This window comes from Mirounga angustirostris, unplaced genomic scaffold, assembly GCF_029215605.1.
Source record: "Mirounga angustirostris isolate CCGP_5_RB_7025 unplaced genomic scaffold, mMirAng1.0.hap1 SCAF_1, whole genome shotgun sequence".
Lineage (NCBI taxonomy): Eukaryota > Metazoa > Chordata > Mammalia > Carnivora > Phocidae > Mirounga > Mirounga angustirostris.
This window is the reverse complement of record NW_026991709.1, coordinates 96,151,683-96,178,694: the sequence shown is the minus strand read 5'-3', so window position 1 is coordinate 96,178,694 and position 27,012 is coordinate 96,151,683. Positions and strand designations below refer to the sequence as shown.

Here is a 27,012-nt window from a genome sequence, read left to right as displayed (position 1 = left end):
TAGAAATATTAACAACACGGACAACTGAATAACATGGACACTTCTCATGGAGGGCCCACCTCTTATTAGCTACGTGAGACTAGATAAGTTGCTTAAACTCTTTATGTCTGTGCCACAGATCCTTTACTCTATGCCAGAGTTCATGCCACAGACTCCTCCTGTAGAAAGTAAGGACAATAATAATTTCTATATCATAGAGCTATTTAGTGGAATAATAAGAATAAAATATTATCAATAAAGAAAAACGTATCAAATTCTTATTAGGTGTCAGGTTCTATGCTAAGGGCTTCACCTAAATTATTTCACTTAATTTTCACAGCAACATTATGGGGATGGTAACTAATATGATGCCCATTTTTAGTTGAAGAAACTAAGGTACAGGGAGTTTAATTGACCTGTTCAAAGTCATATAGCTAGCAAGTGGTAGAGTCTTGATTTGAAGCCAAGTGTATGCTTGAAATTTTGCCTTTATACCATTATTGCTTTGAGTCTCCCAAGTTTTATTCCCTTTATAAGTAGAAATTCTCCCAAAAGACAACCATAGCCATTGACACCTTATAACTTAATGGGAATACTGACTGCAAGTTCAAAAGATACAAAATAATGTAAAGGGCCAGGAGTGGGGGGGGGAAAGCATGAAAATACAGGTAAGATGATACTATGCCAGTTATCAATATATTGCCCCTCAGCTCCAAATCCATTCTTCACTGCTTGCTTTGGGATAATGGGCTGGAGCCCTGTAAATATCTTTTGCCAGCTGGTTGATGTTGATCCCTGTCACGAGAAGACACTAGAGGGACACTGGAGAGGTGGGTTTCTCTTCCAAGCAGGTGCCCCTTTCACCATGCTCCTGCAGTGCAGTTTCTCTAGCACTAGACTCCTATAGCATGATTCCCTGAGTACCAAGTCCTCACAGAGGCTTTTCCAGCTCCAGACTCCCATGATGCAAGCATGGCTACTCCAGAACCCAGAACTAGCAGCTTTCCTTGTCACCTGTCTGGCACCACCTGGTGAATGGCTTTCCTGCTTACCCAAGTGGAGGTCTGCCAGTGTGACTCCTCTCTGTGAACGGCCTCCCCTGTACTCTTTTGGTGTCTTTGTAGTGAGTTCAGAGATGCAGCACCTCCCTGTGAATGGCTTCCCATGTCACCCACGTTCTACCTGCGGCAGCTCGGCCCACCTCACCATCCAGTGAGACACGGATAAGCCCTCTCCCATGAGGTCTGGGTATCAGCCCTAGCTGGGATGGGCATCTTCCTTGGTCTCTCTCAGGTATGAGGGTGTAGTGGCTGTTCTTTAAATCTGATATTCCTGTGTTCTTTAGAGTTCTCTTTACTTCCTACCAGCCAATTTTCTATAATACCCATATATTACATCTAAAATCAGAACAAGAAAATGAATTTAACAAGAAGACAAACTCTGAAACAGGCCTATACTTGCTCTTCAGTTACCACTCTTTCTTTGCTACTATAGTCAGTTTCTTGGAAAAGTGTGAGCTTTTCTTGGTTGATATCCCACAAGCACCTCCATCTCAACATATTTCAAAAACCAACTCTAAACCATCTCCTCCTCCTGTAGTTCCTCTCTTAATAATAGTCTCCTTTTTTGGACATAGTTTTCCAAGCTAGAAACCTGAGAGTTATACATGTGTTCACATCTCATCAGGGCACATAACCCTTTAAATTCGATCTTCTTAACATTTCTCAAATTAGTTACGTCCTTTCAAGGGACTCCTTATCTTTTTTTTTTTTAAGATTTTATTTATTTATTTGACAGAGAGAGAGACACAGCGAGAGAGGGAACACAAGCAGGGGGAGCGGGAGAGGGAGAAGCAGGCTTCCCGCCGAGCAGGGGGCCCGATGCGGGGCTCGATCCTAGGACCCTGGGATCATGACCTGAGCTGAAGGCAGACGCTTAATGACTGAGCCACCCAGGCACCCCTAGGGTCTCCTTATCTTCAAAATAATAATAGATACCATTTAATGAATGTTTAGTTATGTACTATTCACTGTGCTAAAGTTAGCCCACACAACTTCAAAATCAGGCACTGTAAGCCCCATTTTATACATGAGAAAGATGAGACTTAGTAGCTTATGTAATTTGTCCAAATATAAACAACTAGTGGAAGGCAAAGTAAGGATTCAAAAGCAGATAGCCAGCTGCAAACAACAAGCTCCCACTACTATAATATGCGGCCTTCCGTCCAGCCCCATTATAATGCATCTAATACACAGTTTCCAGAAAGCTTTCTAAAATGCAAAACTGGTCATGTCACTTTCCTGTTTTAAACATTTCAATAGAAATTTTGTTTCTGAATAGGATTTAATAGGTAGTGGTAAGTCATCTTTCTCATTGCACCAGACAGAAAAACAAAAACAGGTAAATTATAGAAATAATATTTTAAAACCTATCAGAGGGTGGTGGAAGCACCTGGAGATGGTAGAACCCTTCTTAGATGGGCTAAGATTGCCAAATATTTTCTTCCCTCTGTGGATTTATCATGTCTGGGCATTGCTAAGAAACAGGATTGCCATAGACAAAGAGGCCTTTCTAAGGGAAAGTGAAATCAGAAGAGTTTTGATGACTATGTAGGCTGGTGTAATATACTGGAATCTAGAGACATTCCATATGGCCAGTATTCCCCACAGGATGTTTTCTGAATGCTAGGGTGATAGAGACTGTGGATTGGACTGGAGAGGCAAATAATGTTTCCTGTAATCTTGCAGTACTTAGGAGACAATATACCAATAAAAGAAGAAGCTTAAAACAGACATTTGAAATCAGAAGTAGACTAAATCTAACTAAAGCTGTGACCAAGCACTGGCCAAGCTCAATTCCTAATTGAATTCGTGTGATCTGCCCTTCTTGTTCTCTGCCCAACTAAGGAAAGGGTAAACTATCTCTGGGAGAAAATAACATTAATTTTAGTATCTATAGATCTTATATATGTAATTTCTGTCATACAATTTAAAAATGTACAAAAATTACGAGACTTGTAAAGAAGAAGGAAAATATGGGGTGCCTGGGTGGCTCGGTCGTTAAGCGTCTGCCTTCGACTCAGGTCATGATCCCAGGGTCCTGGGATCGAGCCCCGCATTGGGCTCCCCACTCTGCGGGAAGCCTGCTTCTCCCTCTCCTACTCCCCCTGCTCGTGTTCCCTCTCTAGCTGTCTCACTCTCTGTCAAATAAATAAATAAAATCTTAAAAAAAAAAAAAAAAAGAAGAAGAAGAAGGAAAATGTGACCAGTAACCATGAGGGAAAAATAGACAGTAGAAGCAGACTCCAAGATCATTCAGGTATTGGTGTTAGCAGGCCAGAGCTTTAAAATTACTATTATAAATATATTAAAGAAAACAGAAAATTTGGACAAAATGGATGAAAACATGAATAATTTCAACTGAGAATTGGAATCTATATAAAAAGAGATTCAAATGGCACTCTAGAACTGAAAAAATATATATGTGAAATCTGAAATTGGGAACTGATCACATGAGTTTAAGAGCAGACTGGCAAAGACAGGATTAGTGAATGCAAAGACAAGTCAATATAAAGCACCCAAAATAAAGCCCAGAGAGTGAAATAAAATGGAAAGAAGAGAAGACTGTAAGAAACATTTACGATGTAAAGAATGTCTAACATATGCAGATTTGCAATCCCAAAAGGACAGGAGAGTGGGAATTGGAAAGAAACAATATTCAAAAAGATAATGGCTGAGAATTGTCCAAAATTGGAAAAAGATTTAGTTGAGAATTCCTATCAACCCCAAGCAATATAAATACTGAGAAACGTGTATTTATATCCATCATGATAAAACTGCTCAAAACGGATAAAAAGAAAAATCTTTAAAGGAGCCAGATTAAAAAAAAAAAAAAAAAGATACTACATTCAAAGAAGTCACAACAATATATCAAGAGCTGAATTTTAAACAGGAATTATGGGAGCAAGGAAACAATGGGACACTATCTTTAAAAAGCTGAAAGGAAAAAAAAAAAAAACAACAAAAAACCAACACTACTATTTAGAGTTTTAAACCCAGTAACAGTATCTTTCCAAAGCCAAATGAAATAAGTGCATTTTTCAGACACATAAAAGCTGGGGTAATTACTCACCAGCCGATCCACATTATAAGAAATCCTGCAAGACATTCTTCAAACTGAAGAAAAATAATCTCGGTAGAAGCCTACTATTAGAAGAAGGAATAAAGGGCACAGAAAAGAATATTGAAACCTCTGGAGCAATCACTAAAAGAATAATACAAAGAGATATAAAAACAGAAGAATTAATAGAAGAGATGAAATGGAGTAATTCAAAGTACTTGACTGAAACATTTCAATGGGTCTTCATTTCTGATAAAATAAATGCCAAGGGCTTTAGCATAGTACACTAGGTGTTCCATGATCTGGCCCCCATTTACCTATCTAGCCTTGATTCTCATCGTGCCCCTTCTAGAACCTAGTCACTTGGAACTACACGTAGCTCCCTTAGCACTCGTTACTCATACCACCTTACATTTGCATAAGCTACTCCTTTGCCAGAAATATCATCCCCCTTTTTTTCTTAACTGACTAACAGCAACTTGACTTTTAGTGTCTAGCTTGACCTAATAAGGTTTCTCCCAAAAAACCATCTATGAATCTCCCTGTGGTCCCACGGTAGCCAGTGCATATCTCTATCACAGCCCTGGGTGTAAAACATAATTATTCATTTCCTTACCTATTTTCCCCACTAGTCTTCAAGATCTTTGAAGGCTGGGCCTCCACATGTTAACTCTTTGTCTTCAGCCTCCAGCACAGGGGCCAGCCTGTGCACAGAGGCATTCAGTATCTACCTCAGAAAAGGCTAAACACATAAGTGAGTGAACATTATTGCAGTATCTGCAAGTTGAAGACTCTAGGATATTATACAAAGCCCGTTACAGTCCTCTGCCTTCCTCAAGACCTTTATTTCTAAAAAGCATACCAGTAGCTCAAACTCAACACATTCTAAACTCAACTCTACTCATGTGTGTCAGACTCACTTCCCTAACATCTCCCAGGGCAGCCAACTCGGAATCACGTGGACTTCTGCCCTACTTCATCCCTGATGTGCCTTTCCTTACACTATTTCCTTGATCTTGACTCCCTTCCTCCTCCTTCACCCTGCAGACTCCTGCCCTTCCTAAGTGTGTGACCACCACTCTGCATTGATTCCTATGCCCCAGTCACAATTCATCTGGCTTCTCCCTTGGTGCGCCCACGGAACATGGTGTCACATGTCATGCATTCCGTTGTCTTCAAAGTCTGCATCTGTCTCTCCCTTACATTGGTGGAACTTATTTAAAAAAATAAATAAATAACTGGTGGCGCCTGGGTGGCTCAGTCATTAAGCGTCTGCCTTCAGCTCAGGTCATGATCCCAGGGTCCTGGGATCGAGCCCCGCATTGGGCTCCCTGCTCGGCGGGAAGCCTGCTTCTCCCCCTCCCACTCCCCCTAATCGTGTTCCCTCTCTCGCTGTGTCTCTCTCTGTCAAATAAATAAATAAAATCTTTAAAAATAATAATAATAATAACTATTTTCCCTTGCAGAGAAGGCAGGTAAGTGAAAATACTGAAAAGAGAGCAAAGGATGAAAAGCTGAAGAAGAAAATTAAAAAAAAAAAAAAACAGAACTGTGGAAATTACGGGAAAAAATTATATTGCAAAATCCAGGAGAAAAAACATTTCTTTGAAAATGTGTTAGAGTATTTCAGTATGTCCATCCAGCCATCTACCCCCAGCCCCCATCTCTCCACAAGCACATCCACCTGCCTGTAAGGAAGAATTCTCCCGCTGCAGACTGTACAAGGCTCCTCACAGGAGCTCAGGAGCTTACACCACTGAGGAGAGGTGTTTGCTGCCCTCACTGTTGACCTCTCCCACCTTCTTGCTCCCCAGCGTTTGCATACTCCCTGTCTTCTATTTCTCTTCTCTCAGTTCTGATTGCTCCATCTTGATTTCCTCCCCTGGGCATGTTCTATGTCCCTACTGTCTTTTTTTTTTTTTTTTTAAGATTTTATTTATTTATTTGAGACAGAGAGAGAAAGGGATGGGGAGGGGCAGAGGGAGAGGGAGAGGTAGGCTTCCCGCCTAGCAGGGAGCCTGATGCGGGGCTCAATCCCCATGACCCTGGGATCATGACCTGAGCCAAAGGCAGATGCTTAACAACTGAGCCACCCAGGTGCCCCTATGTCTCTACTGTCTTTACACTTTGTCCTGGCTCTGTGGATCTTTTCTTACTGTCTGTTCCCCAGATCTCTTCTGTCTGTGACTCAAGAGGATAAGATAAGTACTTCCCACATTTATTTTTAAAAGACGAATCATCCTGGGTGGGGGAAAAATTAGGATGACAGACTGAAAGCCCTGTCAGATGCATAAATGGTTATATAGAGCCCCGAAATTTATGGATTCATGGTTTTAAAAGAAATGAGCAGAAACCATTAGATGACCCTCATGAGACCAAATAAATGATTATAAGTTTAGAAAAGAAAAACTCTTGAGTAAAGGCAAAAGAAAGCTGAGAATAATTAGACTGGAAACTATGGCAATGAGGAATGACAGCTGTACCTTGCTCCCAAGTGGAATTTCAAAAAAAAAAAAAAAAAAAAAAAGTTGACCAAATGTTCTCCTTTCCCGGAGGGAACCAAGTGAAGACAAGAGGCTGAAACTTCCTCCAGTGTGGACATACAGAAACACCTCCCTCCTGCAAGGGTTATTATTTCTCTCAAGGATGATGTTGAACCCTCATCTCTGAGGATTTGAAAAGTTCAGAAACCACAGATCTCAGATGGTTCAAGTGTAGTTCTGATTTTTTGACTGTGACAAGTTGGAAATATGCACTTTTCATTAATTATTTTAAATGAGTTCCCTGCAGTGTCCATATGCTCTCTGAGTGCCTCACTGAGATTCAGGTTGTGCTTTGTGCACTCCCGTAGGGCCCCTCCATGCGGGTAGGATTTCTGTACAGACCCTGTTCTTCAAATCCTTAACAACTTGGAAGCCTATAACCATCTGAAAAAGAGAACATTCTTCTGCACACCTTGTTTCTGAACCTTCAGAGACCATTCACTTCTATTTTTCTAAGCTAAGCTTTCTTGTCCTTTCATTATCTAAGCCTGGCACTGCAGCTGGGAGTCTCTAATACAATGCACATTAAGTAGCCTCTATTTATAGTGTTCCATCTGAAAAGAACAAAGACCAGATTGTCAGAGACCCTGTTCTCAAGCAGTCTTAGGATAGCTCTGTCTCTGGTATCAGTTTTGAAAACGAAGATTATTTGGGGGAAGGGGTTCTCATCCATGGCAGGCTCAGACTGTATATTCATGGCATTCTGACTTCAAAAAAGTGACAAGATGAAAATATTCTTTTAATGTATTCCAGCCTGTTGGCTGCCCTTTTTGAGAGCACAGATCAGCAGCTGAGCTATAAATCTTAACAGTCAAACCACGCTTCCTTCCATGGCAACCTACAAGGCAAACGTATTACTCCCATGCTCTCCGGCTCTGGTTTTTTGTTTTTTCTTTTTTGTTTTTTTTTTGAGTGGTTGAGTTTAACAGGGAGAGAGAACTAGAGGGGATGGTGGCTGAGGACTCACTTTCAGAGAGCAATGGAAGCTCTGGAATTCGGGAACACTCCTCCTCTGGCTTTTCCCTAAAGTACGTCTCCAGGTCCAGAAGAAAAGCTGGCTTCTTCACTTCAGGCAGCTCTTTCAGGGCTCCGATGCTTAATGACCTAAATGCACCTTCGTAACAGTAGGTTTTAGGGGAGGCTAGGAAAAAAGCACAGTGTCATTAATTCCTCAGAAGGAGCTAGCACATTTCCAAGTTAACTTTTGAAAATTTAACCTTCCTGTTCCTCAGCTGCTACAGCTGCAGCGATCAGCAGACCCTATAAACACAGCTGTTCGTGATAAATCCGCGGCCCTTTGATTCAAAGGGACCAAAAGGAACTCAAGGCTCCCCTTTCATTTATTTTTTATTTTGTATTCTTTTGCTATTTTCCCTTGAAAATGTGTATTTTACAGCGTTGGAAAAGCTCCAGTTTCTCTTTTATCTATCAGGAAACTGCATCTTTTGTAAGATGGAATCTTGTTTTTAGCATTTGACAACATATCGGAAATTTTGAATTTGCAGGTACTTTTTAATTTCGCTAACATGTAACCCATTGTATTGAAGATGCACGCAATGAGATGATGAAAAGGAAAGCTTGTTTGTTCATGCACTTAAAAGCAAAGTCTTGGACAATGGGAAAAAGTTTTCTTTTTGCTTCATGGCATAAAATGGAAAAAGCTTCACTCAAGATGTGATATTAGGTTTGTTTCATTGTTAGCCCTGCAAAGGTAGGGACTGTGCTTTTGTCATCGTGGTGGCTCAGTATCTAAGGAAAGTGAACCAATACATATTCAGCACTCACTATGGGACAAGTCATGTGCTGTCAGTGGTTCTCAAATGTAACCAGGCTTCGCAATCCCCTGGAGGGTTTGTTAAATCATACCCTGCTATACATCCTTCCCATTTCCGATTTAGTAGGGTAGGGATGGGCCCCAGAATGTACACTTCTAGGTTCCAGGTGATGCTCATTCTGCTGGCCATGGAACATACTTTAAGAATCAATGTGTTACGTTAAACCAAAGGAGAAATATTCACAACCTGTAAAAGTATCATTATGCCCTTCTGACAGATGAGGAAATTGAGGCTGAAGATACTTTAATAACTTGCCTGAATTTGGCTATCTAGCACATAGCAGCTTGCACTTAAGCTCAAGTATGTTTCACTCCAAAGGTCATGCTCCAAGGTATAATAGTAATAGCAATAACATTAGTAATTAGTAATTGTATCAAGTTTCCGTAATATGCCAGGCACTGTTGTAAGTACTTTACACATATTATCTCATGTAATCTTACAAAAAGCCTATGGAGTAGATTAGTTTATAAATGTGCATTGCAGGGCGCCTGGGTGGCTCATGGTTAAGCATCTGCCTTCGGCTCAGGTCATGATCTCCAGGTCCTGGGATCGAGTCCCACGTCAGGCTCCCAGCTCAGCGGGGAGTCTGCTTCTTCCTCTGCCTCTCCCCCTGCTTATGCTTTCTCTGTCTCTTTCAAATGAATAAATAAAATCTTTTAAAAAAATAAATTAGGGCGCCTGGGTGGCTCAGTCATTAAGCGTCTGCCTTCGGCTCAGGTCATGATCCAGGGTCCTGGGATTGAGCCCCGCATTGGGCTCCCTGCTCGGCGGGAAGCCTGCTTCTCCCTCTCCCACTCCCCCTGCTTGTGTTCCCTCTCTCGCTGTCTCTCTCTCTGTCAAATAAATAAGTAAATAAATCCTTAAAAATAAATAAATAAAAATTAAAAATTAAAAATGCATTGAATATTAAATAATGATGTACATTTTGGCAGCAAAATTTCAGTAGAAATTCTAAAATTAACGTATCTACTCTACAAAACTACAGCTACCTCTTGGACATAAGTTTTTTGTTTTTTGTTTTTTTAAGATTTTATTTATTTATTTGACACAGAGAGAGACAGCAAGAGCAGGAACACAAGCAGGGGGAGTGGGAGAGGGAGAAGCAGGCTTCCCGCCGAGCAGGGAGCCCAATGCGGGGCTCAATCCCAGGACCCTGGATCATGACCTGAGCTGAAGGCAGACGCTTAACGACTGAGCCACCCAGGCGCCCTCTTGGACATAAGTTTAAACAAGACTGGCAATGAGTGAAATATTTTCATATGATGGAGTTTGGGGAATTATTCTCACCACACTTCTGTTTTTTAAGATTTGTTTATTTGTTTGAGAGAGAGAGTATGAGCGTGTGTAGAGTGGCAGAGGGTGAGAATCCTCAAGCAGACCCCCCCACCCCCCAAGCCTGACTCAGGGCTGGATCTCATGACCCTGAGATCATGACCTGAGCTGAAACCAATAGTCAAATGCTTAACCAACTGAGCCACCCAGGAGCCCCTCTTAGTACACCTCTAAACAATACCTTTCAGTATGATAACAATTCTTTTGTTTCAGTTACTTTTGTTTTATAATTTTTTTTCTGGTTAGCCCAAACTAAACTCGTATTGGGCTTCCTTAGAGCAAAAATAGTTTTTATTCATTTTCATCTCTTCAACATTTACGGGAGAGAATTGACGTTCTGTGCCAACCCTATTTTGGAAGCTATGATGGGCACTTTACGTGTGTTTTCTGGCTTAGACCTTATACTTCTGCCATTTATATGCTGTGCAGCCTCGGACAAATCACTGATGTCTCTGAGCTTCACTTTCCTCCTTTGTTAAACAGAGGCTCTTACCTTCACATTTATTAAGGAATACCAGCATTCCTGGCACACAGAGTAGCTATTTGTCATATTCATACCAATCTATAAAATAATAACACTATAAAGATATGTCAAGAGTGATTACTTACTGGGTGATTTTTGCATAACTTCACCATTGTAAAGGTTATGTGTTTTTTTCCTGAAGATATTTCTTTCCTTATATTTTATACCTAAATTTATGACTTCTGATGGTCTGACACGGGAAGAAAATAATATATGATAAAATAAAATATCAGCCACGAATAGGCACTTTCAAGCTTTAAATACATATCTTACTTTGACAAAAGAAAATAAACAAAGAAACAAAAAAACCCAACCAGACAAACAAAAAAGCCCTCTCTACTGTGGACCTAATTGATGACATTTGTTTATACTAATCAGGCTGTATCTTTGAAGAAAATGGCTGCTAACCAGATGATGATATAAAAAGGTAAGAGCCAGAGAGGCCAAGAGGCTAGTTAAGCTAAGATTCCCATAGTAACTGGAAAGTCAGAGAAAAAATTATGCAGAAGAAAATTTCACAGAAGCACACACTATTCTTGCCCTGTGTATAAATTAAATGGGCTAACTAGTGGTATGTGTCAAAAACTTATCCAGTGTGAGGCCTGGATCTTCACTTATGGTATCCAAAATGCAAAAAAAAGTTCAGTATTTTTGAGGCTTATCATATGAATCTATAGGAAAACTTCAGATTAGCTTGAATCCATGGAAAAACTGTTATCATTAAAACAGAGGGAGTGAAATCATTATATAGCTGTATATAATTCTTGTCAGAAAACAGGAAATGGTCTCAACTATATTTAACGTTCACTGCACAGACCTCTACCTCGACAACGACAAGTTGTGTTGTCCAAAATCGTTATTATTCTCTTGGATGCATCAGGTCAGAAAACACACCCATTTTTCACACAATTAATGGGAGCCCTGGGGCCTACCCTCTCCCTGCTGCCTCCCTTCCTTGCATCTGTTAGCCCTCCTGCTGATTGTTCTCCCACCCCCTAACTTTTATTCGCAGTTCTGCTGCCTCCAGAGTAGCTGGAGAACCTCTAGAGGTTTCCTATACTCTCAGCCCCAATTTCCTGCTTTACACAATGAGATTCTCACTGTGGTTTTAAAGGAGAGGAGATGGATGGCTGTTTGGCGATGTGCCTAATAAAAAACACTATTCAATAAATGTTCATTTCCCTCCTTCCTTTCCCTCTGCTCTATTTGGACTGTATTTCCCAAACTCAAGAGTTTAAAATATCAATACAAGTGAAATTAAGTAAATGTATCTCAAAGTTAATATTGTGTGCTATTTATATAGCTTTAAATAGCAATTTATTGATTGCTTTTTTATACATAAATAAACTTTTCATTTTAGAGTTATTTTAGATTGACAGAAAACTTGTGAAGATAACATAGCACAGTTTTCTGGTATATCCCCTCACCCAGCTGTCCCTATTGTTAATTACTATTTATCACAACTAAGAAGCCAATATTGGTACATGACTACTAACTAAACTCAATATTTTATTAGGATTTCCCTAATTTTTTCCTAATGTCTTTTTTTCTGTGCCAAGAAATCACATTATATTTAGCTTTCTGACTCCTTAGCTTCCTCTGGTCTATGATAGTTTCTCAGACTTTCCTTGTTTTTTATGACTTTGACAGTTTTGAGGAATACTTGTCAGATATTTTTGTAAAATGCCCTTCAATTTGTGTTTATCTGATGTTTTTCTTAGGGTTAGATGGGAGGAAGTCAATGGAGATGAAGTGCTATTATTACATATTATCAAGGGTATATGCTATCACCCTGTCTTATCACTGTTGATGCTAAACTTACCATTGGCCAAGGTTGTGTTTGCCAAGCTTCTACCCTGTGTAAAGTTACTTTTCCCTTCCTTTCCATACACTACTCTCCAGAAGCAAATTTCTAAGCACAGCCTATACTTAACAAGGGGATGACAATGGGAGATAAGCTCTATTTCCTTGACTGGGTGAAGTATCTACATAAATTATTTGGAATTACAGATTTTTTTTAAAGTGAATCTTCGGCATCCAAAGACTAAAGCAGGTGGCATTTTGTCCCCAAAGCACACTGGAATGGTGATTTCCCTCATGTACAATCCCTCATGAATCAGAACATATTATTTAGTCACTATCTTGGCTTGGAAAACCACTGCGATGGCATCCTTAGAGAGTCATTATAAGATAGTAAGAGAATCTGTAACAATAAGAAGTTTACCCTTTACAGGAAGGGTAAAATGTAGTACAGTTATGCCTTACAGTTGTTAGGTTAATACTATTTTTCCCCCCAGAAAAGTATTATTGTTATAAACTGACGTACAAACTGTTGAGGGAGGCCTAGAAATAGGGAGGTCTACCTTTGGACTAGATAACACTAGACCTTTATTTTTCCAAGACAATCTGAACTTTTTCCTGCTTTTAGGCCATTTGCTTCCTGGCTCTCTCAACCAGTGATACTAAAATCACTTTGCTTATCTCCACTTAAGAGTTAAATCCACAGAGGGAAAGGGGTGGGCATAAGGTAGGAGAGACTCTCCTGGGAATCACACTAAACTGTACTACTGAGATGACTGCCAAGGAAGGACAGCCATAGTGACAAAGCTCTCACCTCAGGGCAGTTCTATGAACCACTAGACAGCAGGATCAACTTCATATTCAAAGCCCAACTTATTGCTTCCTTTCCTGTAGATATTTGACATTTGGGGGAATGGTTACTATGAAAATGCACACACAACTGGAAAGAGGTGAATATTCCCAAAATTCCAATACTCTTAATGGGCAAAGATAAAAATGCAGAATAATGTAATAAAGGGCTTAGAGCCAGAAGAGGGCCTACTATGGGCTCTGGGAAACTTGCCATCAATTCTATGAGAAAGAGAGGCTCTAACTGATCTCTCACCTCTTGGTTCAGGATATAGAAGGGAAGAATGACATGTGACAAGTCTCCAAGTGCCCTACTAGGCATTAAAGGAAAGCAAAAGTGCCTAGAGTAGTGGCTTATACATAACAGATACTTGACAAAATGTTTGATCACTTGACTCAGAAACCAATAACTTTTCCATATTGTCACATGATGCTTGTTGGGCAGGCAGTATGGAGTGGTGGCAAAGTACACTGGCTCTGGGGCCAGAAGGCCTGTTTTGGGATCTCTGGTTCACCTCGTGCTGGTGGGTTGACACTGGGCAAATCACTTAACTTTTTTCTGCCTTGCTCTCCTAGTCGTGAGATGGGGATGATAACTGTAACCATTTCCAAAGATTACAGGGACAATTAAATGAGTTAAATACCTAAGGACCTTAGCACAGTGCCTGGAATATGGTAGGAGCTCAGTAAGTATTGCCCACTATCACTTTAAGCAAGAATAAGAAAATATTTTCCACTCAAAGTAGGGAGTTCCATCACCCCTTATGGCCAGCCCTACTACTCTTGGGAACTCTCAGAACGATGAGACAAAAAATAAGGAGATGTGGTACTTTCAAAAATAATAATTTGCTGTACTAGTATTTTTAAGACTTAAATTTTTAAAAATGAGTAGACTTTCATTTGCTTTCATTCGTTATACATGGGCAAAGGATGATTATTGCCACAGATTGTTGGTAAAAGTAGACTGTCAATCCTCCAAGTGTTTTATGTCATATAAGGCCTAATTTAAAATGCGATTTTAATGTTTTGTGTATTTTTTCTTACAGCTGTCCATAAATTTCCTAATTTAATTTCTAACAGAAGATCTCCTGACAGGATAATTAGGTAATCAACAGCATATAAATAATATTAAATATCAATTCCCTCCTAACCATAATAAGGATTTAGAACATCATAATTTCTCATCTCTAAGAAACATCAATTTTAAGTGTGCCTCTGTCTTATACAACTTACTGAGAAATTAATGGAAATTTCTGTTTCATTTCCCATCTGATTCTTTTATCCTGGTTTCTGATAATTAACCCTTTCCCCACTTTTGAAATGGCAGCCAAAGTGAAAAGTGTCAGATAACAGAAGGTAGAGTAGACTTGCTCTTTGTTGCCCTAGAATAAAAATGAAGATCGATGAGAGAGAGTTCTACACATGAATAGATCTGACTTAACATTAGAGTCATTCTATAATAAAGGCTGGTTCAATAACAGAGAACACCATATTTAAGATGGTGAGCATCCCATAGGAATTATGGGCTGTGGTTCTCTGAAGGATGTGACAGCAATCGGTCGAGTCTAATACCTCTAATACCTCTTTCAAGTTCATTATTAAATTGTTAAAGATTAATAAACATGTGGGGAAAAAAGTTCACTCTCGCAAATAATCAAAATAATCAACTGAAAAAAATGATGAAATACCACGGCAACAGTTTTAGGACAATGACAACATCCGGGGTTGGTTCCAAGGCAGCCGTTTCTATGCACTGCTGGTGGGGGCACCCACAGGCCTAGGGACAGCAACTTAGCAAGATGATCTAAAGGCCTTTGAAATTTTGGACTTGGCAACTCCATTTTGAAGAATTTATTCTGATGATGAATGTCATTGGGTCTTCTAACATGTATACATGAAGGTGTTTAAGAAATGTTTTCCCAAATAACATTTGTAAACAATCTAAATGCTCAAAAAAAAGGAAATGGTTACAGAACTCCTAAGTTCCTAGGATGTCATTACAGATGTGGATGTCTGTGGCCACCCCTGTTAATTCACACAGAAATGGACTCCCTGTGTATTTTCTGAATGATAAAACAGGTTATAAACTATCTATGATAGTCTTCGTTTTCATAAGATATACTTTTGTTTATTTGCTTATTTGCCTGGATCTGGAAATGCCTAAGGGTCAGCACCAGTTTTGCAACAGGTGATTTTTCTTTTTCCTTCTTGCTTATTTGTACATCCAAAATTTCTCCTAAAGAACATGTATTTTTTTGGCAGTAAAGAAATACTCTAGGAGGAGGAGGAGCAAGATGGAGGAAGAGTAGGAGACCTGAATTTTGTCTGGTCCCAGGAATTCAGCTAGATAGGGATCAAACCATTCTGAACACCTACGAACTCAATAGGAGATTGAAGAAAAGAAGAGCAGCAACTCTCCGAACAGAAAAGCGACCACTTTCTGGAAGGTAGGATGAGCAGAGAAGTGAATCCGAGGCAATATTCTGGAAGACAGATGGTGGGGGAAGGGGCCTCTGTCGGCCGCTACTGGCAAGTGATAGAGCAGCAGAGCACAGAATAGGAAATTTTATAAGTCGGCTCTGCTGAGGGACGTCGCTCCACTGGCTAAGGGGGGAGGAGGAGTCCTTGCTGGGACAGGACCCTCGAGGTCACAGAAAGACCGGGGGTGCCTGAGTGCAGCAGAGCTCCCAGGTATCGGAGCGGGGAAGCTCAGAGACAGAGCCAAGGAGCAGGCTCGCAGCTCGGGGTTGCCGTAAACCGTGATCCGTGGCACAGTCGGGACACTGCTCTTCCAGCAGGGACCCAACAAGCGGTAGATCCGGGGAGACTCTCCTTCCTCCCCAGGGAGGAGCAGCGCGGGAGTGCACTGCAAGGATCTGCTGGGTTTGGAGACTCCACACGGGATTGGGTGCCAGAGATACAAACGCTCGGTCACAGGCCCGGTGAGCACAGAGTGCGACCTGAGACCAGGGAGATGGGAGTGACTGACTGCTTTTCTCTGGGGGCGCACTGAGGAGCGGGGCCCCAAGTTTTCGGCTCCTCCAGGGCGGAGATTGGGAGGCCGCCATTTTCACTCTCATCCTCCAAAGCTGTAGGGAAAGCTTGCAGGGAACAAAAGCTCCTGAGAGCAAACCCGAGCAGATTACTTAGCCTGGACCGGCAAGGGCGGGGCAATTCTGCCTCCGGCAATGACATTTGGGAACCACGGCAACAGGCCCCTCCCCCAGAAGATCAGCAAGAACAGCCAGTCAAGACCAAGATTACCAATCAATGAGAACGGCAGAACACCAGCACTAGAGGAATACAGCACATAGAATTCATGGCTTTTTTACCATGATTCTTTAGTCTTTCAAAGGTAATTTTTTTTAACTTTTTTTTTTTGAATTTTTCTTTTTCCCTTTTTCAACCAACATCTTATCAATCCCTTTTTTAAAAAATCTTTTTTATTTTTCATTTTTAGAGTCATATTCTATCCCTTCATAGTAGTTAACCTTATTTTTGGTATATATATATATATAAGTTGTTCTCTCTTTAAAATTTTGGGATGCAGTTTCCTCTAACAGACCAAGCTATACCCTAAATCTCTAGCATATGGCTTTGTTCTAGTCTCCTGCCTGATCACATTTTCTCCCTTTCCTTTTCTTTTTTTTTTAATTCCTCTTCTTTCTTTTTTCAACCAACTTCTTATCAATACCTTTTATAAAATCTTTTATAATTTTCACCTTTATAGTCATATTCCATCCCTTCATCGTATTTACCCTTATTTTTGTACATATATAAGTTTTTCTTTCTTTAAAATTTTGGGAGGCACTTTCTTCTAACAGACCAAAATACGCCCAAAATCTAGTGTGTGGCACTGATCTATGCACCAGCCTGATCATATTTGATCATATTCTGTTTTTCTTTTTGTTTGTTTGTTTGTTTTTGTTTTTATTTTTATTTTTTCTTTCTTTCCCTTTCTTTTCCCCTGGCCTCAGGTCTCTTCTGATTTGTTTAGTGTATATTTTTCTGGGGTCATTGTTACCCTGTCAGCATTTTGTTCTCTCACTAATCTATTCTCCTCTGGACAAAATGACAAGACAGAAAAAATCACCTCAAAAAAAAGAAGAGTCAGTACTGACTGCCAGGGACCTAATTAATACAGACATTAGTAAGATGTTGAAAATAGAGTTCAGAAGGATGATTTTAAAGATACTAGGGCGCCTGGGTGGCTCAGTTGGTTAAGCGACTGCCTTTGGCTCAGGTCATGATCCTGGAGTCCCGGGATCGAGTCCCGCATCGGGCTCCCTGTTCGGCAGGGAGTCTGCTTCTCCCTCTGACCATTCCCCCCTCTCATGTGCTCTCTCTCTCCTCTCATCCTCTCTCTCAAATAAATAAATAAATAAATAAATAAAAATAAAAAATAAAAAATAAAAATACTAGCTGGGCTTGAAAAAAAAAGCATGGAAAATAATAGAAAAATTCTTTCTGGAGAAATAAAAGAACTAAAATCTAACCAAGTTGAAATAAAAAAGGCTATTAATGAGGTGCAATAAAAAATGGAGGCTCTAACTGCTAGGATAAATGAGGCAGAAGACAGAATTATGATATAGAAGACCAAATGATGGAAAATAAAGAAGCTGAGAAAAAGAGAGATAAACAACTACTGAATCACAAGGGCAGAATTCGAGAGATAAGCGATAAAAAGGCGAAACAATATTAGAATAATTGGGAACACAGAAGAAGAAGAAAGAGAGAGAGGGGCAGAAGGTATAATGGAGCAAATTATAGCAGAGAACTTCCCTAATTTGGGGAAGGAAACAGGCATCAAAATCCAGGAGGCACAGAGAACCCCTCTCAAAATCAATAAAAATAGGTCAACACACCGACATCTAATAGTAAAACTTATGAGTCTCAGAGACAAAGAGAAAATCCTGACAGCAGCTCGGGAGAAGAGATCTATAACCTACAATGGTAGAAACATTAGATTGACAAAAGACCTATCCACAGAGACCTGGCAGGCCAGAAAGGACTGTCATGATATATTCAGAGCACTGAATGAGAAAAATACACAGCCAAAAATACTACACCCAGCTAGGCTGTCACTGAAAATAGAAGGAGAGATAAAAAGCTTCCAGGACAAACAAAAACTAAAGGAATTTGTGAACACAAAACAAGCCCTACAAGACATACTGAAAGGGGTCCTCTAAGCAAAGAGAGCCTAAAAGTAACATAGACCAGAAAGGAACACAGACAATATACAGTAACAGTCACTTACAGGCAATACAATGGCACTAAATTCATATCTTTCAATAGTTACCCTGAATGTAAATGAGCTAAATGCCCCAATCAAAAGACACGGGGTATCAGATTGGATAAAAAAACAAGACCCATTGATATGCTGTCTGTAAGAGACTCATTTTAGACCCAAAGACACCCCCAGATTGAAAGTGAGGGGGTGGAAAACCATTTACCATGCTAATGGACACCAAAAGAAAGCTGGGGTGGAAATCCTTATATCAGACAAATTAGATTTTCAAACAAAGACTATAATAAGAGATGAGGAAGGAACTATATCCTACTTAAAGAGTCTATCCAACAAGAAGATCTAACAATTTTAAATATCTATGCCCCTAACATGGGAGCAGCCAATTACATAAGCCAATTAATAACAAAAGTAAAGAAACACATCGACAACAGTACAATAATAGTGGGGGACTTTAACACCCCCTCACTGAAATGGACAGATCATCTAAGCAAAAGATCAACAAGGAAATAAAAACCTTAAATGACACACTGGACCAAATGGACTTCACAGATATATTCAGAACATTCCATCCCAAAGCAACAGAATACACATTCTTCTCAAGTGCCCATGGAACATTCTCCAGAATAGATCACATCCTAGGTCACAAATCAGGTCTCAACTGGTACCAAAAGATTGGGATCATTCCCTGCATATTTTCAGACCACAGTGCTTTGAAACTAGAACTCAATCACAAGAGGAAAGTCGGAAAGAACTCAAATACATGGAGGCTAAAGAGCATCCCACTAAAGAATTAATGGGTCAACCAGGAAATTAAAGAAGAATTTTAAAAATTCATGGAAACCAATGAAAATGAAAACACAACTGTTTAAAATCTTTGGGATGCAGGAAAGGCAGTCCTAAGAGGAAAGTATATAGCAATACAAGCCTTTCTCAAGAAACAAGAAAGGTCTCAAATACACAACCTAACTCTACACCTAAAGGAGCTGGAGAAAGAACAGGAAATAAAGCCTAAACCAGCAGGAGAAGAGAAATAATAAAGATCAGAGCAGAAATCAGTGAAATAGAAACCAAAATAACAGAACAGATCAACAAAACTAGGAGCTGGTTCTTTGAAAGAATTAACAAGATTGATAAACCCCTGGTCAGACTTATCAAAAAGAAAAGAGAAATGACCCAAATCAACAAAATCATGAATGAAAGAGGAGAGATCACAACCAACACCAAAGAAATACAAACAATTATAAGAACATATTAAGAGCAACTATCTGCCAGCAAATTAGATAATCTGGAAGAAATGGATGCATTCCTAGAGATGTATAAACTACCAAAACTGAACCAGGAAGAAATAGAAAACCTGAACAGACCTATAACCACTAAGGAAATTGAAGCAGTCATCAAAAATCTCCCAACAAACAAAAGCCCAGGGCCAGATGGCTTCCCAGGGGAATTCTACCAAACATTTAAAGAAGAATTAATACTTATTCTTCTGAAACTGTTTCAAAAAATAGAAATGGAAGGAAGACTTCCAAATGCATTTTAAGAGGCCACCATTACCTTGATCCCCAAACCAGACAAAGACCCCATCAAAAAGGAGAATTACAGATCAATATCCCTGATGAACATGGATGCAAAAATTCTCACCAAAATACTAGCCAATAGGATCCAACAGTACATTAAAAGGATTATTCACCACGACCAAGTGTGATTTATCCCTGGGCTGCAAGGTTGGTTCAACATCTGCAAATCAATCAATGTGATACAATACATTAATAAAAGAAAGAACAAGAACCGTATGATCCTCTCAATAGATGCAGAAAAAGCTTTTGACAAAATACAGCATCCTTTCTTGATCAAAACTCTTCAGAGTATAGGGATAGAGGGTACATACCAAAATATCATAAAAGCCATCTATGAAAAACCCACAGTGAATATCATTCTCAATGGGGAAAAACTGAGAGCTTTCCCCCTAAGGTCAGGAACACAGCAGGGATGTCCACTATCACCACTGCTATTCAACACAGTATTATAAGTCCTAGCCACAGCAATCAGACAACAGAAAAATAAAAGGCATCTGAATTGGCAATGAAGAAATCAAACTCTGACTCTTTACAGATGATATGATACTTTATGTGGAAAACCCAAAAGACTCTACCCCAAAATTGCTAGAACTCATACAGGAATTCAGTAAAGTGGCAGGATATAAAATCAATGCACAGAAATCAGTGGCATTCTTATACACCAACAACAAGACAGAAGAGAGAGAAATTAAGGAGTCGATCCCATTTACAATTGCACCTAAAACCATAAGATACCTAGGAATAAATCTAACCAAAGAGGCAAAGAATCTGTACTCAGAAAACTATAAAATACTCATGAAAGAAATTGAGGAAGACACAAAGAAATGGAAAAACATTCCATGCTCATGGATTGGAAGAACTAATATTGTGAAGATGTCAATGCTACCTAGAGCAATCTACACATTCAATGCAATCCCTATCAAAATATCATCAACTTTTTTTCAAAGAAATGGAGCAAATAATCCTAAAATTTGTATGGAACAAGAAAAGACCCCGAATAGCCAGAAGAATGTTGAAAAAGAAGAGCAAAGCTGGTGGCATCACAATTCCGGACTTCAAGTTCTATTACAAAGCTGTCATCATCAAGACAGTATGGTACTGGCACAAAAACAGACACACAGATCAATGGAACAGAAGAGAGAGCCCAGAAATGGACCCTCAACACTATGGTCAACTAATCTTCGACAAAGCAGGAAAGAATGTCCAATAGAAAAAAGTCTCTTCAACAAATGTGTTGGGAAAATTGGGCAGCCATATGCAGAAGAATGAAACTGGACCATTTCCCTACACCACACACAAAAATAGACTCAAAATGGTTGAAAGACCTCAATGTGAGACAGGAGTCCATCAAAATCCTAAAGGAGAGCACAGGCAGCAACCTCTTCAACCTCAGCCGCAGCAACTTCTTCCTAGAAACATCGCCAAAGGCAAGGGAAGCAAGGGCAAAAATGAACTATTGGGACTTCATCAGATAAATAGCTTTTGCACAGCAAAAGAAAGAGTCAACAAAACCAAAAGACAACCGACAGAATGCGAGAAGATATTTGCAAATGACATATCAGATAAAGGGCTAGTATCCCAAATCTATAAAGAACTTATCAAACTCAACACCTAAAGAACAAATAATCCAATCAAGAGATGGGCGGAAAACAGACATTTTTCCAAAGAAGACATCCAAATGGCCAACAGACACATGAAAAAGTGCTCAATATCGCTCGGCATCAGGGAAATCCAAATCAAAACCTCAATGAGCTACCACCTCACACCAGTCAGAATGGCTAAAATTAACAAGTCAGGAAACAGCAGATGTTGGTGGGGATGCGGAGAAAGGGGAACCCTCCTACACTGTTGATGGGAATGCAAGCTGGTGCAACCACTCTGGAAAACAGTATGGAGGTTCCTCAAAAAGTTGAAAATAGAGCTACCATACAACCCAGCAATTGCACTACTGGGTATTTACCCCAAAGATACAAAGGTAGGGATCCGAAGGGGTACATGCACCCTGATGTTTATAGCAGCAATGTCCACATTAGCCAAACTATGGAAAGAGCCAAGATGTCCATCAACAGATGAATGGATGAAGAAGATGTGGTGTGTTATTCCACACAATGGAATATTATGCACTCACCAAAAGGAATGAAATCTTGCCATTTGCAACAATGTGGATGGAACTGGAGGGTATTACGCTGAGCGAAATAAGTCAGTCAGAGAAAGAGATGTATCATATGACCTCACTGATATGAGGAATTCTTAATCTCAGGAATCAAACTGAGTGTTGCTGGAGTGGTGGGGGGTGGGAGGGATAGGTTGGCTGGGTGATAGACATTGGGGAGGGTATGTGCTATGGTGAGCACTGTGAATTGTGTAAGACTGTTGAATCACAGACCTGTACCTCTGAAACAAATAATACATTATATGTTAAAAAAATACTCTAAAGTTTTATTGTCTATAAAATCTTATCTATAACTTTTCTAGATAAGAATAATTTCGTGTGACTCCAGAAATCAAACATCGCTATAAATGGGCACCTGGGTGGCTCAGTTGGTTAAGCGACTGCCTTCAGCTCAGGTCATGATCCCAGGGTCCTGGGATCGAGTCCCGCATCGGGCCCTCTGCTCCTTGGGAGCCTGCTTCTCCCTCTGCCTCTCTCTCTCTGTCTCTCATGAATAAATAAATAAAATCTTAAAAAAAAAAATCGCTATAAATGAAGAAAAATTCATGTCCACTGGTTTTTTTTACCTATTTTTACCTATTTTACCTACCTATTTTACGCTTTCATTTATTTCTCACTTTTTTTTTCACTTTTGCTGAATCTAAGGAAGGAAAAAGTCCATTTCTCTGTATCAATTGTTAACTTAGCATTAGGACTTTCTATTACCCTCTTAAATTCTGTATTCGTCTTCATCTCCCCAGGACTTAAATTGAAAATGACATTTTTCCACCTACCCACTTCTCACACATAATATTATACAATACCTTAAGCACTATGGAAACCTGTTATTTATGTATAAGCCAGAAGATAATACATGCCAAGATTTTTATCCTGGAGAGAGGATCTTAGGAGTTAAGATGAGAATGTAGCTTTAAAGCATCTGATTTTTCCCTTTATTTTTCCTGCATCTTCCACTTCCTTTTTGCATCTCCATCTTCCTTACTGTTTTGCCTCCCTCTGAACATACCCCCACCTGCACACAGACTCACCAGCTGTGCTTTTCTCTCTTTAGTTCCCTTAAATTCTTTCACGTATTTTTAAAAATACTTTTGCAAATGGACCAGAACTGCCATGATTCCCTCCTTGTATTTACTAATCTGATTAGGAATAGAGAATAATATTCTCTTGAGGAGAAAATCATCAGTAGTCTCCTCAGTATTGGATGGAGGCCACAGAGGACATTTTTCAGCTAACAATTACATTGCACTGGTATGTTTTCCACAGAGGATCCCTGGTCGTGTTCCTGAGAAAAGTGAAGGATGTACCTGCCAAGCCAATTCTGAGGATACATTTTTCGCCTTTTTCTTTCAGTTAGTTCAATTATTCCAAAGTGACATTATTCTGTACTGTCTGCTTACCATAAAGTCCTAAATTATTTCAATCCAGTCATCTGAATTAGATAAAGCAGAAATTTTAAAGATCACAGGCATTTTTTGATGTATTGTTTGAAAAGCTGCAGTGTAATAGAGGAAACTTTGCTTCTTACTGCTGGAAATTTCACAGGAAAAACTGATTTAAAAAAAAGAATAATTGAGTGTGTCATTAAGGAACAGGAAATTAGTATATAAGCTGAAATACTCTTAAACAAGAATGTGTGATGATACTTGCCTTCACTCTGCTAGGAGTGTGACAGGAAGAGAAACAATGCTCTCTCTTTGTTACCCTGGGGTAACTGTAGTTCCTCATCTGTAAAATTGAGTTGGGTGGCTGGGTGGGAGCCTTTTATCATGTCTAAAATCTTTCCATTCCCAGCATTCTATTATTGTACAGGATTGGTCATGCTATATTTCTAAATTGAAAAGATCCTTCTGTCTGAAAGTAAAATGCCACTTGACATTTCAGCAAGCTATAATTCAAGGAAATGGAAGAACAAATACCAAAGTGTAATTTAGTGTAACAGGATGCTTAAAGGGGCATTTTTTTTCCTTCTATCTCCCTGTCAGCAGAGGTCAAAAAGTCTGAAAGCAAAATAATTCATTAATTAAGAGGCAAAATGTATTCTGAAAATTCTGAGTAAGGTGCTAGATTCCATGTGAAGGACAAGGAGATAGCTCTACAACCAAACTGCTGACACCAAGGTCGACCAGCACTCTAGGATATAAATAGACCAAAGATGGGGTAGAGAGGAGAGAGTTGCAAGTATGCACTGAGTCCCACTGCCCTGGGAGAGGAAGGAAGCTTCCCCTTCAGTTCTAGCTTCCGCTCACATGAACAATCAGAGTTTAGTTTATGGCCCCATTAGAGGGACAGAATGGGGTAACCATTAGAGGGACAGGATGGATCCATGAGTCATCAATAACTACAAAAGTCGACAGGCAAAAAGCTGTGACTGGAGCTACCATGTGGTAGGGAAAGAAGGGGCAACTAGGCAACAGTTGGTGTGGTAAGAATGTGTGAGCTTCCTATGGGCCAAGCCGAAGTGGACTCAAGAGGGGAGGCCTGCCATTGTGAGGGACTGTAACAGAAAAACACTGGATGTGTATCACCAAAGGTAATCCCAGTTAGCAGAGTTGAGCCACAAGAGATTGGCCAAAGTGTGCCTTAATTTGGAAACGGGCAACTCAGAGGTCCCTGAGTGTAGTCATCAAAGGACCTTCCACCAAACCTCCTTAATGTAAACCATGCACTTTAGCTAATAATAAAGTATCAATATTGGTGCATAAACTGTAACAGATACACCATACTAATGTGAGACACTGTATGGGATGGGAATAGGGTATGTACTTTCTGTGTTCTTCCTGTGCAATTTTTCTATAAACCCCCAAAAGTAACATTATGCACATGGTAAAATTTTTTCATTTGTATAGAAGAAAATACAATGAATAAAATCATCCTCTTAAAAAAATATTTGTTGAATATGAAAGATGAAATTATGAGAGGGGTGCCTGGGTAGCTCAATCAGGTAAATGTAGGACTCTTGATTTCAGCCTGGTTCATGATCTCAGGGTCCTGGGACTGAGCCAGGTGGGGCTCTGTGCTCAGTGCAGAGTCGGCTTGTCCCTCCCCTATACTCCACCCCCCACTTGCACTCTCTCTCTCTCTCTCTCTCAAATAAATAAATAAATAAGATCTTTTTAAAAATTATGAGAGCATGTGTTAACGAAAAGAAATAACTAAAACTGCCTGTTATTAGAGAGTAAGAGCAATAGAAGAATGAGATCTGGCAGAGTGGGGTAAAGAGAAGAAAGGGCTTCATTTACAATAAAGAAAAGGTGAGAAGAGTTCAAAGGAGAGTCATGTCTAATATTCAAACTTAAGCTCTTTGAACTTTTGTCATATAAACCCCTGTGCACCTTACCAAAACCAGGAGTAAATCTGACATACATTTTGAGATACATACATACATACATACATACATACATATACACATAGAGTATACTGTTTTTGAGGAAAGGGGATAACTTGCACAATTAGGTTGATGATGGAGCAGAAACAGAAGACTAGAAGATCCTGAATAGAAATCAAGAATTCAATGGAGGCAAGAAATTAAACTAGGTACAATAACCCTGAGAATATAAATTCTCCCTCCACCACACACACCCTTGAAATAGTCCCTGCGTGTTCCACGGAGCACATGAGGAAGTTTGGGCCAATCTTGTTAGGTCTTATCTTGACTCCAGTTGGCATCCAGGTAACACTTAAAATTACTTACTTGAATGTGGTATCATCTTTGTTTTTCTTATCAAGTAGAGAATGTTCTGGTAGGTCTAACCATGATTCCTTCTTAGAAAGTAAAGGAATTTCCCTTATGCTTTCTTCTTGAATCTCACTTTTCATTAAGTTAGTATCTCTTTTAGGAAGGGAAGAACAGTTTTCATTTTGCCAATGCTTTGCCTGAAAAGAGAGACTTATTTTATTTTTATGACATTTATTTTCTTTGAACATTTATGTGCTACACTACTAACTGAAGTCCTGGGCACACACAGAAATAAATGAAACATGGTTCTTCAAAGACCTTACAGTTTTCTGAGGGAGACGAGACATATATATGTAACTTTAATAAAGGTTAGAAAGTAGTAAATGTCATAAGAAACATAGATTCTCTGAAAAGATAATAAACTACAAAAAAATTAATATTCCCACTTTAAAATCTGGAATAGTAAGATATGTATTTACTAAAAACAAAGCTTTTGCTGAAAAATTAGCAGTTAATTTTTCACACAACTCCTTTCTTTGCATATAACTTCCTAGGAAAGTCTTAAAAAACAATCAAATCATTGAGCATTTTTCACTGAAAATATGTGTGTTACATAATAGTTTTCACAAAACTTGGCTACAATTCTTAATATCTAGTAGAAATTCTCATTGACATTTTATTTTATATTTGAAATACAGAGCCAATGTCTTTGTCTTATGTCAATTCCCATCATATACACAGGAATGGAGGAGGGAATACAGCCTGTATGATATGAGGGAGTTAGGCATCCCTAGGATACCTGACTGACCTACGAACTGCTAATCTTGTCAGAAGGGACTACAGAGGAAAATGCCTACAGGAGCTGGGAAGATTGAGTCAGTGAATGAATCAAGCCTCCTATAAGGTAATAAATAGCAAATGAAGTTCAGCTCCAGCGTTCACTGGCAATAGGGAAAGGTGGGGACTGTGGTGAATTAGAAAGAACCCATTTTACAGTTACTCTCAGGGACTGACGTGTTCTTTTTCAAGAGAAGCAGGTAATCTGGATCTTATGTGAAATCATTAATGTTTAAATATGGGCAACTAAGTCAAATTTTAAACACTGGGTGAATAAGCACAACCCACAACACGGGCCCCCACAGGACCAGGAGGAGAAGTGCCAGTGTCCATTCTGCCCAATGCGACAGTGGTTAGTGTGTGAAGAGGAGCACTGAACATGTGCATGCATCACTAATTTCTTTCGATAACACAATCATCTGATAGTTTCCTGGGACAAGGCTATCTCCGTGGATAAATCATCTCCACCCCCATTTTTCCAACTCCAGAAATAGACATACCACACTCTAACTTTTAAAAAA

At 39.5% G+C, this 27,012-nt stretch overlaps 1 protein-coding gene across 1 annotated transcript in view; it reads right to left on the bottom strand.

Annotated features, from left to right (window-relative positions):
* The window catches only part of WDR49 (WD repeat domain 49), a 141,620-nt gene that overhangs the window by 10,560 nt on the left and 104,048 nt on the right, over nucleotides 1-27,012 (bottom strand). The window contains 3 exon segments of the mRNA XM_064585743.1: nucleotides 7,609-7,782; nucleotides 10,418-10,527; nucleotides 25,670-25,851. Coding sequence (XP_064441813.1) covers nucleotides 7,609-7,782; nucleotides 10,418-10,527; nucleotides 25,670-25,851 — 466 coding nt within the window.